The sequence below is a fragment of the Lepidochelys olivacea genome, assembly GCF_965140295.1.
Source record: "Lepidochelys olivacea isolate rLepOli2 genome assembly, chromosome: 26".
NCBI classification, from domain to species: Eukaryota; Metazoa; Chordata; order Testudines; family Cheloniidae; genus Lepidochelys; species Lepidochelys olivacea.
The window spans coordinates 13751423-13768950 of NC_140436.1; the positions used below are offsets into that span (position 1 = coordinate 13751423).

The 17528-nt window shown below is 60.8% G+C and overlaps 1 protein-coding gene across 2 annotated transcripts in view; it reads left to right on the forward strand.

Annotated features, from left to right (window-relative positions):
- The first annotated feature begins 3261 nt into the window (after positions 1–3261).
- The window catches only part of AEBP1 (AE binding protein 1), a 41190-nt gene continuing 26923 nt past the window's right edge, over positions 3262–17528 (forward strand). Inside the window, exons 1-2 of one of the 2 annotated variants that reach the window (XM_084615404.1) lie at positions 3262–3774; positions 13388–15629. In XM_084615404.1, the coding sequence (XP_084471530.1) occupies positions 15371–15629 (259 nt within the window). In that variant the 5' untranslated portion in view covers positions 3262–3774; positions 13388–15370. The remainder of the gene's footprint in view (positions 3775–13387; positions 15630–17528) is intronic. The other variant, XM_084615403.1, reaches the window with a different exon arrangement.

Genomic DNA, 17528 nt, shown 5'->3' on the forward strand with positions numbered 1-17528 from the left:
GGGTCCCCCCTGGGGTGGGAAGGGACCAGTTTTTTCGATATCCTGCCGACATCAGCCGGGCCCAGCCTGCTCCCTGGCAGGGGCCCAGGGAGGGATTCTCCGGCCGGCGCGTGGAGCCCTAGGAAACGGGTCATTTCTCTTCCCCGCGGAGCCGGCGGCCTGCTCTGTGCAGCCAGGTGCTCGGAGAGGGGTGAGACAGCACCGCTGCTCCCCCGAGCCAACCGCAGCTGGTGTATGCTGCTCGGCGCTCTCCCGCTCTCCAGGGCACTGGCCAGCTCCCGTGCAGCTGTGCCCCGCTTGGGGGGGGGGTCTCAGCAGCACCATTGTTGCGCCCGGCTAGTCCCAGCAGGGGGCAGCACCCCCACAAGCACCTCTGCTGTTCGCAGGCGGCTCCCCCACGTCAGCCCCTGAGACGTGCAGCAGGAGGAGGGAGCTGGAGTCTGCCCCTTGCAACGGTGCTAACCCCCCAGTGCTGCTCTCGCTGACCGGCCCCAGCAGCATCCGGCCCCATCCTCGCCCCAGTGCGGTCACTGGGAGAGGGAGTCCAGACCCCTCTCTATGGAGGAGAGGGGGTTCCCCCTTGTCACAGGACGGGAGGGGGAGCAGAAAGAGCCCAGCAATTCGGCTGGTTGCGCCCCTCCTTCCTTCACCCCTCCACACAGGTGCTGGAACCGGGGGTGCTGGGGGCTGCCCCACCCCCTGGCCTGATGTAGTTGCCATTATAGCCAGGGTTTACAGTTCGGTTCAATGGCTCTCAGCACCCCCACTATAAACTTTGTTCTAGCACCCCTGGCCCGCCATGAACAATGGGTCAATCCGCCCCCCCTTTCTCCCTCCCCTCTGTGTGCAGTGGGCGAGTCCGTTCCCTGCTCCCCCTCTGCAATGGGTCAGTCTGCTCCTTGTCCCCCCTCCCCTCCTGTGAGCCATGGGTCAGTCTGCTCCCTGCTCCCCCCTCAATGGATCAGTCCACTCCCTGCTCCCCGTCTGCAATGCGTTGGTCTGCTCCCTGTTTCCCCCTCCCCTTGTGTGAGCCATAGGTCAGTCTACTCCCTCTCCGCAATGGATCAGTCCACTCCCTGCTAGTGCTCCCCCACCCCTCCTGTGAGCCATAGGTGGGATGGGTCAGTCAGTCCGCTCCCTGCTCCCCCTCCCCCAGTGAGCCATGGGTCAGTCCACTCCCTGCTCCCCCTTTGCAATGGGTCAGTCTGCTCCGCCTCCCCTCCCGTCTTGTGAGCCATGGGTCAGTCCACTCCTTGCTCCCCTTTTGCAATGGGTCAGTCTGCTCCGCCTCCCCTCACCTCCTGTGAGCCATGGGTCAGTCCACTCCCAGCTCCCCTTTTGCAATGGGTCAGTCTGCTCCGCCTCCCCTCCTGTGAGCCATGGGTCAGTTCACTCCCTGCTCCCCCTTTGCAATGGGTCAGTCTGCTCTGCCTCCCCTCCTGTGAGCCATGGGTCAGTCCACTCCCTGCTCCCCTTTTGCAATGGGTCAGTCTGCTCCGCCTCCCCTCACCTCCTGTGAGCCATGGGTCAGTCCACTCCTTGCTCCCTTTTTGCAATGGGTCAGTCTGCTCCGCCTCCCCTCCCCTCCTGTGAGTCATGGGTCAGTCCACTCCCTGCTCCCCTTTTGCAATGGGTCAGTCTGCTCTGCCTCCCCTCCTGTGAGCCATGGGTCAGTTCACTTCCTGCTCCCCCTTTGCAATGGGTCAGTCTGCTCTGCCTCCCCTCCTGTGAGCCATGGGTCAGTCCACTCCCTGCTCCCCTTTTGCAATGGGTCAGTCTGCTCCGCCTCCCCTCCCCTCCTGTGAGCCATGGGTCAGTCCACTCCCTGCTCCCCTTTTGCAATGGGTCAGTCTGCTCCGCCTCCCCTCACCTCCTGTGAGCCATGGGTCAGTCCACTCCCTGCTCCCCTTTTGCAATGGGTCAGTCTGCTCTGCCTCCCCTCCTGTGAGCCATGGGTCAGTTCACTTCCTGCTCCCCCTTTGCAATGGGTCAGTCTGCTCTGCCTCCCCTCCTGTGAGCCATGGGTCAGTCCACTCCCTGCTCCCCTTTTGCAATGGGTCAGTCTGCTCCGCCTCCCCTCCCCTCCTGTGAGCCATGGGTCAGTCCACTCCCTGCTCCCCTTTTGCAATGGGTCAGTCTGCTCCGCCTCCCCTCACCTCCTGTGAGCCATGGGTCAGTCCACTCCCAGCTCCCCTTTTGCAATGGGTCAGTCTGCTCCGCCTCCCCTCCTGTGAGCCATGGGTCAGTTCACTCCCTGCTCCCCCTTTGCAATGGGTCAGTCTGCTCTGCCTCCCCTCCTGTGAGCCATGGGTCAGTCCACTCCCTGCTCCCCTTTTGCAATGGGTCAGTCTGCTCCGCCTCCCCTCCCGTCTTGTGAGCCATGGGTCAGTCCACTCCTTGCTCCTTTTTTGCAATGGGTCAGTCTGCTCCGCCTCCCCTCACCTCCTGTGAGTCATGGGTCAGTCCACTCCCTGCTCCCCTTTTGCAATGGGTCAGTCTGCTCTGCCTCCCCTCCTGTGAGCCATGGGTCAGTTCACTTCCTGCTCCCCCTTTGCAATGGGTCAGTCTGCTCTGCCTCCCCTCCTGTGAGCCATGGGTCAGTCCACTCCCTGCTCCCCTTTTGCAATGGGTCAGTCTGCTCCGCCTCCCCTCCCCTCCTGTGAGCCATGGGTCAGTCCACTCCCTGCTCCCCTTTTGCAATGGGTCAGTCTGCTCCGCCTCCCCTCCCCTCCTGTGAGCCATGGGTCAGTCCACTCCCTGCTCCCCTTTTGCAATGGGTCAGTCTGCTCCGCCTCCCCTCACCTCCTGTGAGCCATGGGTCAGTCCATTCCCTGCTCCCCCTTTGCAATGGGTCAGTCTGCTCTGCCTCCCCTCCTGTGAGCCATGGGTCAGTTCACTTCCTGCTCCCCCTTTGCAATGGGTCAGTCTGCTCTGCCTCCCCTCCTGTGAGCCATGGGTCAGTCCACTCCCTGCTCCCCTTTTGCAATGGGTCAGTCTGCTCTGCCTCCCCTCCTGTGAGCCGTGGGTCAGTTCACTTCCTGCTCCCCCTTTGCAATGGGTCAGTCTGCTCTGCCTCCCCTCCTGTGAGCCATGGGTCAGTCCACTCCCTGCTCCCCTTTTGCAATGGGTCAGTCTGCTCCGCCTCCCCTCCCCTCCTGTGAGCCATGGGTCAGTCCACTCCCTGCTCCCCCTTTGCAATGGGTCAGTCTGCTCCGCCTCCCGTCCTGTGAGCCATGGGTCAGTCCACTCCCTGCTCCCCCTTTGCAATGGGTCAGTCTGCTCCCTGCTCTCCCTCCCGTCCTGTGAGCCATGGGTCAGTTTGCTGTGGGTGGCCTCCCTCTGGTCAGCTCCCACCTGTGCCATGGGGCTGACAGCCCTGCCCAGGGCTGGCCCTAGAGCAAACGGTGCCCCTGGCGAGGAGCCTCTTTGGTGCCCCTGCACTTGTGAAACCTTCGGCTGCCTTCTCTTGTCCGGCGTTCGTAGCCCATTTCACGACTTCGTTGCACGGCTGGCACGTGTGCTTTAGAACACGACAGCCTTGCACGCTGGGCTGTGTCAATCTGGGCGGCGGGAGGAAAACGCCGCTCTCAGGAAGTCGGGGAGGTGCCGCGAGATTCTCCAAAGGCCCAGGACGTTCTCGGGGATGAGTGACCAACGAATGCCCGACACATGGGACCTCAAACATTGCATTGCCCCTTCTGCCGCTAACCACAAGAACAGCGCCCCCCCGGGCCCGGCACGCCGGAGAGCAGGCTGCCCGGATACTGCGGCCACGTAAGTACCTTTGTGCGTGCAAACCCAGAGAGCACAGCAGGGCCCTGCGGCCGTGGGCGGGTTCTGCGGCTCGCTCCGCACGCGGATGGGCCTGGCACATGCCCGAAAGCAAGGGCGGCTCTCCTGCGTGCCGGAGGCGAACGTGGCCCGGCTGTAACCGCCTGCCGCCAGCCTCCAAATCAGAGCCTGTCCCCGCAGGACAGGCAGGGCGGAAAGGGGGGAGCCGTCGGTCTGCTGCGGGGTAACAAGCTGTGCCTGCTTGGCAGATCGCCCTTTTGCAGAAGCGAGGCATCTCCCATATGGCGCTGTGGAGTAGGGACCGCGGAGCGGCGTTCGCTCCCTGCTGCTGGCTGGCTGCCAGTGGTGGGCGCAGGACCCGCGTTGCACCAGCAGGCCCAGGCTCACCGGGACGTGGATCTGCGGCCAACGCGCTGGAAAGTTCCAGCTGCCGCGGATCGCAGCGGGGCACGTGGGCTGCAGCCTTTCCGGAGGAGGCCGCGCCCGGCTCCCTCCAGCTCTCTGCAGAGCCTGGCATCCTGCCGCAGGGTTGTTCTAAAGCCAGTGGAGAAATACAAGGGAATTTCTGCTGCCACCGTGTGTCCCCACGAACCTCCCCCAGCTCGGCTGGCTGGGGAGGCTCCCTTTTCGACCGGGGGGTTCTGGCTGAAAACCAGACACCTGGCAGCCTGAGCCCGGTCTCTGCTTCCCGTGCGTTGCTCTGCCCGGTGCCTTGCTCGGCAGTTATCCCCATCCCGCTGCAGCCTTTCCGCTCCTTTATCGCCAGGCTCTGTCCGCCCGGGCACGGCCTGAAGCAGGCTGGCCCCCTGCGAATGTTTGTCTCCACCCGGTCCCTGGGACTGTGCAAGGAGGAGCCGTGAGCCTGGGCAGTGCCAGCATCTCCCCTTCTCCTGCGGCGTGGCTGGAGCAGCGGAACCGCCCGTCTGTTCCGCACGGAGCGTCTGCCTCGGGCCTGGTGCTTTGCAGGGTGTTTAGTCCTCTGGCTGTTGGGGTTTGTTGAGCCCTCCAGTTGCCTGGTGTTTCTCAAGCCCCTGGTGCCTGCGCCCTCCAGCCCCCCGGCTCTCCGAGACGTCCAGCATCGTGCGCCAGGGCCCGGGCGAGACGGGAACGGTGGCGCTGGGCCCTGCCAAAGGCTGCCACCGGCAGCAGCCCCTGGTTTTTGAGCCCCTCACGCGCTTGGTGCTCTGGTTCCTGGGGGGTGCACAGGGGACGACCCGGCAGCCAAAGCTTCTGCGTGGACGGGGGTCGGGGGTTGTGCTGCTCCACCTCTCAGGAAGCCTGTACGGGCAGCGGTTTCCTGAGATGCCCGGAGACGCCGCAGGGCTCTCGGCGGCTCCCGGTAGGTGATGCTGGAGTCCGTTGCACTTTAGCTCCCAAATCGAGACCAGCGGGAGCCAGTGAAGCCCTGGCGCTCCCCAGCTCACAGGGAGGGTACCCCTGCTGCCCTGCCCAGTGCAAGGGGCACCCAGCCCCCTTTGAGGGAGCCAGCTCTGTCCCTGCTGGCAGGATGTGGATGCTGCCACACCTTTCCCGCCGGGCTTTGTGTGCAGCCCCCAGATTCTGGCTCAGCCCCGGCATTCGCGACAGCTGGACAGGCCCCCCGCTCCCTCCAGCCAGAGCACAGAGCCTGCCGCAGACCCAGGGCACTCGCCGGCTGAAGGCGAGAGCTCGTTTCAGGCTGTGGGTAGCATTCCCAGCCCTGGTTCCCAGCAGCCCCCCTCTGGTTCTGGCCAACCTAAACTTCCCAAATGCTTATGCAAGGTTTAGTCTGGCAGGAGTTCAGGATACGGCCCAGGCTGCGCAGCAGCCAAGAACGCAGAGAGAGCTGCGGAGGGGGAATGCAGCCGGGCTAGGCAGTACCCCGAGCCCTCTCGTCAAAGAGCTGCAGTCTGTGCCCCCCCCGGACCCCCTCTGACAAACCCCGGTGCTGCAGCCCAAACCGTGCTGCCCGGGGCGGGACACGGCAATACCTTTGAGCCCCTGAGCATGGCCCCTCATTGGGCTGCTTCCAGAATCCTGAGCAGATTTGTTCTGATCCGATGCCGCCCCCTCCCCACGTGGCACGATCCGATCCAACCGCTGCATGGCTGAGCCTCCCTGGCCTGCAGCTTTTGGCAAGTCAGAGCCTTCCCTCGCAGAATGCCCTCTGGCCTAGGGAAGGTGAACGGGCTGGGAGCCAGGAGACCAGGAATTTTCAGCTTGCCTCTTGTACACTTAGAGTTCATAGAATCATAGAATCATAGAATATCAGGGTTGGAAGGGACCCCAGAAGGTCATCTAGTCCAACCCCCTGCTCAAAGCAGGACCAATTCCCAGTTAAATCATCCCAGCCAGGGCTTTGTCAAGCCTGACCTTAAAAACCTCTAAGGAAGGAGATTCTACCACCTCCCTAGGTAACGCATTCCAGTGTTTCACCACCCTCCTAGTGAAAAAGTTTTTCCTAATATCCAACCTAAACCTCCCCCACTGCAACTTGAGACCATTACTCCTCGTTCTGTCATCTGCTACCATTGAGAACAGTCTAGAGCCATCCTCTTTGGAACCCCCTTTCAGGTAGTTGAAAGCAGCTATCAAATCCCCCCTCATTCTTCTCTTCCGCAGACTAAACAATCCCAGCTCCCTCAGCCTCTCCTCATAAGTCATGTGTTCTAGACCCCTAATCATTTTTGTTGCCCTTCGCTGGACTCTCTCCAATTTATCCACATCCTTCTTGTAGTGTGGGGCCCAAAACTGGACACAGTACTCCAGATGAGGCCTCACCAATGTCGAATAGAGGGGAACGATCACGTCCCTCGATCTGCTCGCTATGCCCCTACTTATACATCCCAAAATGCCATTGGCCTTCTTGGCAACAAGGGCACACTGCTGACTCATATCCAGCTTCTCGTCCACTGTCACCCCTAGGTCCTTTTCCGCAGAACTGCTGCCTAGCCATTCGGTCCCTAGTCTGTAGCTGTGCATTGGGTTCTTCCATCCTAAGTGCAGGACCCTGCACTTATCCTTATTGAACCTCATCAGATTTCTTTTGGCCCAATCCTCCAATTTGTCTAGGTCCCTCTGTATCCTATCCCTCCCCTCCAGCGTATCTACCACTCCTCCCAGTTTAGTATCATCCGCAAATTTGCTGAGAGTGCAATCCACACCATCCTCCAGATCATTTATGAAGATATTGAACAAAACCGGCCCCAGGACCGACCCTTGGGGCACTCCACTTGATACCGGCTGCCAACTAGACACGGAGCCATTGATCACTACCCGTTGAGCCCGACAATCTAGCCAGCTTTCTACCCACCTTATAGTTCCCGGCCCTTCACAGCCTGGAGTGCTGGGCAAGGCCTTGTGCCCTCCTCCTGGGAGGGAGGCGACTAGCACTCATCCCCCCAGCATGACCCAGCACCGCTGTGGGGAGGGAGGAGGTGGGCCTGGACCCAGACCCAGAAGGAAAGCCCAAGGCCCACTTTGAAATCCCCCTAGGAACCAATCTATCCCTTCTCCAGCACTGCAGCAGTGATGGCGTGATCCCCCCAAAGCCCTGCGGGGGCGGAGAGGGTAGGTCCCTTCCCACAAACTAGGCCCATTGAAATACCAGCCCGGGCTGCTGGCGGGTGCCGGGCAGGGAGCGAAAGGGGCAGGGGCCACCTGTGAGTAATGATCCACCACATTCCATGCTTCTGGCGAGCGGCTGGCGGTTGGACGCGTTACCCTCGCTGAAGGGCCTGACAGCTGCACCCGGGGCAGAGCCGAGATCGGCTTTGTCCCCCCGAAGTGCGGGGCGGGGTTCCGGTCACAGACACGCCCTGGCAGCTGGCAGAGGATATGCCGGGGAAATAGAGATACCGTTGTCCGGACGTAGCCAAACGTGCTGGGGCGTGATTGGGGGACTAACCCGCCGGCCTGCCAAGTGAAGGGGAAGCCCAGAACAGCCTGTGGATCCCCTGAGAGCATCCACATAGTGATCCAGGACCAGGCCTGTACTCCGTGCAGACAGATCTCGATTCACCTCTCCCGTGGGGACACGCTGATCTAAAACCAGCATAAGCAGAGACCCAGGCCTCTGATTTCAAAGCGGGGGGCGGGACGGAGTCTGACCTCTCGCCCTCCCGTTTCACGCCATGGCAATTATTTCCTCCCAGCGAAGTTACTCCTGATTTGCACCGGGGTAAGAGCCCAGCGAGGCAGGCAAGTCACCATGCAATGTTGCATCTCGTAGGAGCACCAAGTCCCTCCCCGGGCTCCTGGGCCTGGTCCGCACCAGAGATCAATCAGCTGGGAGAGCGCCCAGCTATATGCAAACGGATTTAACTGGGAATTGGTCCTGCTTTGAGCAGGGGGTTGGACTAGATGACCTTCTGGGGTCCCTTCCAACCCTGATATTCTATGATTCTACCGCTGAGTCTCCACCAGGCAACAGGTGATGGCTGCTAGCCCAGGCTACAGCCCCGACTGGAAGAAGCGCCGTCGCTCAAAGGGACCCCGGTGACTGTGTGTGTGCGTTCCAGGGGCTCAGCTGGTGAGTTTTCAACTGCCAGCCCCCTCCCTCCCCTTATCCCTGCCCAGCTCTCCCCCGAAATGGCCTCCTGCCATAGCCCAACATTGCTAGCTCCTGGCTGATTGCCAGAGCCAGACCACAGCACGTGGTGTTGCGGGGGTTTGGAGCTCTCCTCCCTGTTCCCCACAACGCTACAGTGGGAAAAGAGGCCCAGGTCAGACTGGGGTTAGTAACATGGCTGCTTCCCTCCCCCCCCCCCCCGCCCATTGTTGAACCTTAACCTGTGAGATGGAGGTGAAAGGCGATAGATAATCTGCGTCCACACTATGGAAGAGAGAGTGGTTAGGTCTGGGTTAGCTAACACACGTTAGTTGGGTGTCTATACAGCACCGAACACAAGGGGTCCAGGTCCATGGCGGGGCTCCTGGGCGTTACCGCAATACACGTGACAAATAACAAAGAGAAAACCCTCTTTCCCGACTCTAGACACCATCAGAGAGCTCCGGGTTGGCTCGGGCATGGCTGCGGTGCACTGGGTCAGCCGGTACAGTCCATGGACGGTGCGTTGGGTCGGCTGCCCCGTGGCATTCACCGAGGCACGGCGTTTTCTTGCGGGGCTTTCGTTTTGCACAAAGGCGGAGGGGAAAGAAGGGGAAACAAACCCACAAATGCCTCAAGTCTCCGCGGATGGGCATGTGCCGCTCCCCGCCGCCCCCTCACAACTGATGCCACTTTCGCCACTGGCCACCATCCCCGTGGGAACGGAGGGGAGCGGCTTTTTGCATTTTCAAGGCCTAAGATCAACAACATCTGCTTTGCATCTGGTGCTGACTAATGTCCGCTGGCTAGCTTACGTAGGTATTAAGTACACACATTAAGTATTAATATAGCAATTATATAGTTATATAAAGCCTGTACCTCTGTTGTAAAACCTGTTCACTTATGCTAAGTATCCCATAACACTTTGCATCAGCTGACATAAGCTTTGGCTTAAGTAGATAGGAAAACCAGAACATATAATTGGTTCCTTATAACCACAGAACGCTAGTTACCCTCCCAAGCCTGTTTATCCAGGTGTCTCCAAGCCCCTTAGTACTTGCGAGGCATCTACCCAGATCAAAGATAAGGGTGTTGGATGCATTATGGGCCGGAATGAATGGTGGGTACAGAACAAAGGGAACAGTACCTCATGGGATCAGAAAACGCTACAGAAGCTAATTGGTTGAATCTCGTTTCAAATGCCGTATCTGGTACCTTTTCCTGGTAAACAAGCAGGGTGTAAAAGGGCGGCTGTAGACGTGTAACCTTAGGAGCACACCTTCTGCGTGAGGTGAACGAGGCATCGCTTCCTCGGAGACTGGTATCCCATAGAACCTTTCTCCTGTGCCGTATTTGTAAACCTGACGGACGCTGGTTATTTGGGCTCTTGCACATATTTCCTAATGAACCAAAGCGTGGCCAAGCACTTGACGGTACCACTCACCAACGCTGGTGAGCCTCTGACTCACTGGTGACCCCGTACCGCTTTCTCACCGGTTCCCGTGATGCCAGAGCATTATTGATCGCACGGAGACCCCAGTAACAAGCCTCTTTCTGGGCATTCCCAAGGGAGCTCGGCTCTACAGTTAACACGATCGCTGTTGGCCAAACGTCTGTCTTCCTTTGTGGCTAGATATTTCCTTACGCCCTTTGTCTCGGGCCCAGTTCTGCCACCCTTAGCAGCACGGCGGGAAGGGGATTTTTGTGTAGAAGCACTTTTGGGCCAGAGACCCCCTTTACCTTGTGTATTCTGAGCCTGGCACTGTGTGGCTGAGATCCCGCCCAGGGCTGCCTAAGCAATAATGGCCTTACTACCTTGGGTCCCAGGGCACTGCTCGGAGAAGAAGGGCAGCAGAGCCCGTGGTTATTCCAGTGGGTGTCATGGCCAGAGGAGATGGAAAGGGAACAGGGTGAGAGGTCCGCTTTCCTTTATCCTCTTCCACTGGGTTCTGGGGCTTAAACCTCCCTGTCGAAGGTATTTATCTGTCCCCTGTTACTGTAGTAACTGAGCACCTCCTTTTTCCCTACAACACCACTGTGAGGCAGGGCAGGGCTGTTAGATGGGGAAACTGAGGCACGGAGAGGCTAAGTGACTTGCCCAAGGTGTCACAGGCAGCTGTGGTGGAGCAGGGACTGGACCCCAGGTCTCCTCAGTCCTAGATTTGTCCTCTACCCACTGTGCCACCCTTCCTCTGCGAGAAGAGGCTGTCCTGCGCTCGGCCGCTCCTCTGGCTTGTTCGTATTAACCCACGAGAAACGCCTTTTCCAAATAGAGCAGCCTGCCCATCCACCACCCCTCGGGGGTCTGGACCCTGCTACAGGATGGGCAGAGCCTGGAAGAGTGGGGGTGGCAGGCCCCTGCAGAACAGACCAGTCCCCGGGGGGCTCAGCCAGTGAAGAGATCTGAGAGGGAGACTTGCAAAAGGTGGGAGAGAGCAGCATGAGGCCGGAACGGGAGTAGCAGAGGTTCTGTGCTTCCCCAGCTGAGAGGCTGCTACCCCTCTCCCAAGGAGCGGCAGGTCACTGGTTTGCTGTCTGGGTGAGAATTAGACAATCGGAGGCCAGAAGGGACCATGATGCTCATCTAGTATGGCCTCCAGGGTCGCCCAGACCAAAGAACTGTCCCAAAAGATTCCTGCATACAGCCCATAGCTTGTGGTTGAGCGAGTGCGGCCCTAGAAAGAGCCCCCCCAAATTGAAAATGCCCAGGCACTGGAAATCCCCCCCGCCTCGGTCTGGGAGCGAGTGGTTCTGACGGTTCTTCGCCCCTCCCCGTTAAACATTTGTGCCTCACTTTTGTTCTTTCTGGCTAACTCACTCTCCTGACAGCAAGGCTAAATAATGAACCCCAGAAGGAGCTCGGGGCCCTTGCAGGGGGGCGAGGGGAGGAGCTGTATCATTGAAATGGCCCATCTGCTTCCAACTTCTACCCATTAATCATGAGACTCTGCAGACCACCCTGGCTAGCAGAGGATTGCTATCTTCAGCCCTTGGCCTCTTGCTTGGTTTGCTTCCCCAGATAGGGTCAGTAAGTGGTAAACAGGAAACGAACGTGCGCTCGCGAGCCTGTGACGGATGGGGGGTTGCCCTGGGAGACATGGGTTCACTGGCACCCCGGCCAGCTGCAGCCATCAATGGCCTCTCGTTCACGCCGTGTAAGGAACGGCTGCTCCTTTGGCATGGCCCTTGAGTCCAGATCGGCCCAGCCGAGGGATGTGTCCTCGGATCCAAAGCTGTGTCAGACCCAACAACCCTCCAGAGACTCAGACTCGCCGGCAGCCGCGACACAGAGAGGGCTTGGCCAAGTGGGCCTTCAGAGCCAAAGTATTCGGGACTTGCAGCTTCCTTGGAGCCAGACGCCTCCTCCAATCCCGCAGTCACTGAGAACTCTGCCTGGCCCCTAGGACTCCGGCACTTTGCCAGGTGCCTGCCCCAGGACCCCTATTCCATTTTCTCTAGCCCAGCAGCTGCTACTAATTTCCTCCCTCTGTCATGGCTCCCGTGGGACAGCCTCCGGGGCTGGCCTCAGAGATGGGTCATCTGCTGGTTTTCTGGATCCCTCGATCTGCCCTTACGTCCCGGGCAGCCTCCTCACCTGGGGCCTCTGATACAGGCCTGGGAGGACTCATTCTTTCCATGGGACTTTCCCCCATTTTCTGTGGGGGGAGAGAAAAGGCAGTGGGTTCTGGGGCTGGGTTCCCCGTGTGACCCCGCCAACGCCTCGCTCCCTCCCAGGGCCAGGCCTGCGAGCACGTGACAGAGCAGCTCAGATCACGCTCTCCTCTGGAGAACACGTGGCCTCCTCTGCCCTAGCATCTGGTGCTGTGGTAGGTTGGTGTTGACCAGGATGATCAAGGGGTCTGAGATCCTGCTGCTGGCCATGGAATCTCTCTGGCCTCCAGTGTCTCCCGCTGATGATGAGCCGACAGCCCAGTACTTCACCCCAGATCCCATCTCTGCTGTGAGCCAAGCATCTCCCTCTAGTGCCCCTTGGCCCTGGATGGCCAATTACCTGGTAGCAATAGCCGGGGTCCCTTCCCTTGCCTGTCGAATGATCTGCTGAAAGAGGCCAGGCCTGTCCCGGAGGGGCCGTGAGCAGAGTGCTGGAGGCGAGAGCTCGCTCCGGCTGGCTGGTTTCCTTCTATTCTCCCCGGTCGCTAGCCAGCCGGGCCGCGAGTGATGTTTGTGGGTGTAGCCCGGCACCCCGCGGTGCTGCACGGTGACCACGCTGCCCAGCGACGGGTTGGCTTTGCAGACGGGGGTGGGTTTGGGATCACAGCTGGGCTGCTGATTCTGCCTCGGAGGAGATGGGCTGGAAAACGCAGACCTCTGAATAATGGCGTCCAACCAACTCCCATTAGGGTCCGTGGAAAGAGGCCCAGATGCCTGTAGTGGGGAGCCGGGCCAGGCCAAGTCCAACCACCTTGGAAGAGAGACATCCCCATATCCCAGCAGACGTGGGTGCCGGGGGCTCATTCCCGAGCACTGCCGTAGTTCACAAGGCGGAGGGAGAGGTGGGCCTGGGAAATGCTACCCAGCGCCAGGGAACAATCTCACCCTAGGGAAACTCCAGGGGGGCAGCGGGTGGGTGCCAGCTGCTGGCAGCCGGGACAAGAGGGAGGTTTGTCACTTGGCAGGGTGGGTCTGGGTACAGATCCATGTCTCCCAAAGGCTGGGATGTTTGGAACTGGGGGTGGGCATCGGGTCAGTGGGCGCCAGCAGCTCTGTAGCTATGGGAGGAGTCTGGGGGCAGCTCCCCCGGCTCTGCTGGGGCCATTGGCAGCAGACTTTGCTGGCTCTGGTCTCCTACCAGCGATTAGGACATCCCTGGGGAAGGGATCTGGTGGTGTGTTGAGAGGTGCGGCAGGACGGACTCCTCCCAGTGCCCAGGGAGCCCTGCGTGAGTGATCCCAGAGCGCCTGGCTGGGGCAGATACCTGATTGGCCAAGGAGCTCTGGGGAAAACCCCTTGAAGGCCCCCCATCAATGGGTGGCTGCTGGGGCAGCCTGGCAGCCAGCTCTAGTTTGACCAGGGCACACCCCACTGAAACTCTTCTCTGTTTCCCAGGGGCCACGAGGAGCACAGCGGGGCCGGTGTAGCTGACATAGGAGGCTGGGCAGAACCTGAACGCAAAAGGAGCTTAAAGCTGGCTGTGCCACGTCCTTCGGTCCTGCACTCTGCATAGGGACGGCCTGGCTGAGAACAGGCCCGTCAGAGTCCACAGTCAGGGAATGTGCGGCAGAATTCTCCTCTGGGTGCAGATTTGGTTCCCAGGATCTCCCCGTTGGTGTGTGACTGCTCTTTGACAAAAACCTGCCCTGTGTGACCTGGCAGAGATGCCAGAGCATGTTAACTCTGAACCTTACTGATGACACATGTGCAGATTTACTTGTGCCCTAAGGTGGGTCACCAAGTCTTTGTGGAGGGAGTAGTAAGGAGCTTTACCACATTTGGGGATCAAACGGTGCCATGAGGGGACAACAAACTATTGATTGCTTTAGCAGAAGGAGCCAGCTACTGTCTTCTCCCACAATCTCCCGATGCCTTCGTAGGTGCCAGACCCCTGCTGTCCGTCCCCAGCTGCCACGCCCTGCAGGCTGTCCCTGACAGCTCCCGTGGTGCAATGACGCAGCATCCAGCAGTTTACGGCGAGCGTGGAAAGAGTGCATGGCAAACAGAGCTGGCTATCCAACCGGGGGCCCACTGCACAGAGGGGACTCCGTCCGTCGTCATTAAGGCACAGAATTTCCCATTTGCTGCACCAGAGACCGCTGAGTTCAGCGGGGGACCTGGCCACCGAGTCCAGTAGACCTGGCATGGAAACCAGTGGGCCACAAAATCCAGGGGTCCAGCTGCAGAACCGACAAGAGTCCTGGGAGAAGAAGGTGACTCTGCTGTTGGCTGTACAGTCATGCCCCCGTGGGTGCCTGCCTGGGCTTTGGGCCCCCAATCCCACCTCTGCTCGGTATATTTGGGGAGAGCCTGCTCCTTCCTCTGAAGGGATCTGGAGCCGTCTGGCCCCTGGGTGGTTTGGATCGGATCCTCCCAGGGCCTCCTGCATTCGGCAGTGGGCTGGCATCCCGGGCACCTCGGCTTGAAACTCTGCTGTCCCATCCCAGCGCTGGCTGGAAATGGATCTCCTACACCGCTGGAAGTCTCTGCTGAACCCGTGGTGCCTGAACATCTCCCTTTCCCCAGGCAGGGTGGGGTTACAGCGGAGGGCGCTGCCTTCTCTGATCCACCCTCCCCTGGAAAAGGGAAGGGGAGGCTGGCCTTGGCTCCTCTGGCTGCCTGGCGTTCACTCCGACTGCTGTAGGGGAGAGGGGAAGGCGCCCACTGCTGCGCTCCGGGACTGGATCAACCCTCCCACCCACACCCTGCAGATTGGAGTCCCGGCGACCAGCCGCAGCAAGGGGAACTGCGTTGCTGAAGCCCCCTCTGCGTGGGGGGAGCTGGCGACCCTAGTGGGGGCAGCCGGGCGACAGCGAGGCGTCTCGGAGCTCTCGGGCGCCGTTTGCTGGCTGCCGCGATCGCTGGGCGTATTGGACCGGTCCGTACGGCCCAGCCTGGACCCCCCACTTTTGGATGTGGGCAGGGGGGCAACCACTCCAGGGTGTCACAGAGGGGGGGCCTGCTGGCTCCCAGCCCTTGGCCTGCTGCCTCTGACTTCAAAGCTGACTCAGCCACAACCTTCTGGTCTGAATTAAGCCCAGCTGTGCGGAGCTGCATTCTTCGGGGCTGGCTCCGGCTCCCCCTCCGCCCCCCGTCGGCAGCGCATTCCACCGCCCGCTCCGGAAGTCCCGGAGCTGCCCCGTCCTGACAGCTGCGCCGCATCTGCCTGCTGCAGAGCCCGGTGACCCGGCTGCCCCGAAGGAAGCTTGAGCGACAAACAGCCCCCGCCCCCCCCCACCGGGCCCTGTCCCCACACGCCCAGCCCCTGCGCAGCCAGCCAGCCCGTAGGCCAGGTGAGGCCAGGGTCCGTGCCCTCTGGGGCTGGGGGGTTTCTAATTCTGCCCTAGCCCCCTCCCCCCCGGGGGGCGCGAGGCTGCCATGGGGCTCGGTGGAGCCTGCCGGCTGCTGCTGCTCTGTCTGCTTGTGGGGCTGCTGACCCCCAGCCCGGGGCAGCCCCCGACGGAGCTGACGGACGATGAGATCGAGGAGTTCCTGCAGGGCTTCCTGCGGGAGGTCAGCCCCGAGGGTGAGGAGGAAGCCGGGGGGCGGGGGCTGGAGGAGCCCCCCGAGCCGCAAGGGAGGCTGAAGCCTGCAGGGAAGGACAAGGCAGCCAAGGCCCCCACGGAGGTGGAAGAAGGTAAGTGTTCTGAGTGCAACCTGGGTACAGAGGGCCTGATCCTGCCCTACCCCGCCCCCTTGGGTCCAATTCTGCCTGGGCCCAATCCTGCCCAGCCCCCTCGAGACCTGATTTCCTGCGTCCACTCTGCATAGGTGTGACTGGCACCCAGGGGCTGGGCAGGGGCAACTGGGCCTAGAGGGACTTGCCGGCAGCAACCTAGGGCCAGCAGAGGGGCTGGGCTGGCTGCAATGTGCAGCTCAGGATGTGGGGGTCCAGCTGACTGGCTTTGTGTTGGGTGCCCCTGGGGAGAGGGGGAGCAGGAGAGCGGAGCAGCCAGCGCCCCTGGCCATGCTGGGCTTCCCAAAACGCCTTGGGAGCCACTGCCCCTTCCCCCGGCCCCAGGCCGGTCGGTGCTACTGGGGGTTCCCAGCCGTGGGTGACAGGCTGGAGACTGGAACACAGGGCTCGCCAGCCTGGGTCACAGCCGGGGTCCACCCAGCCCAGGCTCCGGTCTCTGACGGTGGCAGCCCTGGATGCTGCAGGAACCCTGCTGCAATGGGGCACCCCTGGCCGTCAGAGGTGGGTGTGAACTGTCCCTTCCCAAGGAGTGACGGGCTGGTATTTGGCTCCTGCCCAACGGAGATGTCTGGAGATCAGCACCTGATCGGTTGTGTCCTCCTAGCAAACCGGGCTACGCCAGGGGGCAGCCATGGTGGAGTCTGTGCCCCCTGGGGCAGATCTCCCCCCCAACATAGATCCTAGGGCACACTCACCCCCCTCCCACATCTGTCATAGCTACAAGAGAGCAAACCCCTGTATGGACAGTCTCTATTATCACACACACACACACTCACCCTGCAATCCCAGCCCGCCCCTCCTGCACTGCACGAGCTCAGCTGCAACCTCCTCTCCCCTGTGCTGATGTCCCAGGGCTGCAGGGGGGCTAGTCCGTGCTGTCCCTGTTAGAGGAGTCGATTGAGAATCCAGCCCCACCTCCCCACAAGTGTTAGCGCAGGGGGTGATGTGGGGAGCTGATGTCCCGGTGTCCCCTCCGGACAGCCACAGGGGGGCACAGGTGGGGCGGTTACCCTCGCACCAGGGCTGTCTCTGGGACCAGCTCACAGGTGGGCCAGTCAGATGGTCACAAGAGCAATCCCAGGCCAGGCTCCAAAATGTCCCCACCGAGCTGCCTAGGCCAGGAGGGGAACCAGGCCCACACCCCCAAAAATCAGGAGCCCAGAAAGCATGGGCTTGGCAGAACAATAAACGTGCCCCGTATGTGTGTGTGTTCACATGGATCCGTGCACCTGCGTGTGTGTTTGTATGCCTGCCTGCTTCCACTCTCAGCCTTAACACAGATCCTGTCGTGCAGTTTTCCTGGTGGCTGGCAGGAGGCGCCGTTAGCCATCCCCAACCCCTGGGCGTCCTGCCCCTTGGCATCCCCCTCCATGCTGACCCACAGCGGTAGCTCACCGGGGGACAGCAGTGTGAACCCCGCCGCATGGGGCGTGTGACTGAGAACTAGAACATTTAGCGCTTTCAGTGAAAAAAAATCAACCCCCCCAAATATTTCGATTGGGAAATGGGAGCCCCACCCATTCCCCTGCACCCCCTCCTGCTCATGGGACTTGTAGTTTGGGTGCTGCGCCCTCCCATTGGCTGCTGTGGGCCCGGCTCCCTGGTCCGGCTGCATCTCCCGTGATGCACAATGGGCTCCCCTTTTGGGGAGGGGCATGGAAGGCCTATGGCTGCGGAGCATCATGGGAGATGAAGTCCCCTGGGGAGCTTGGCCCATGGAGTAGAAGAGGGGAGCGAGACAACTGAACTGCATCTCCCATGGGGCACCGCAGCGGCATTGCAGGGTCTAAATATTGCAGGTTCCCGGCACTAGGTTTTCCCACTGAAATCCCCCCACAG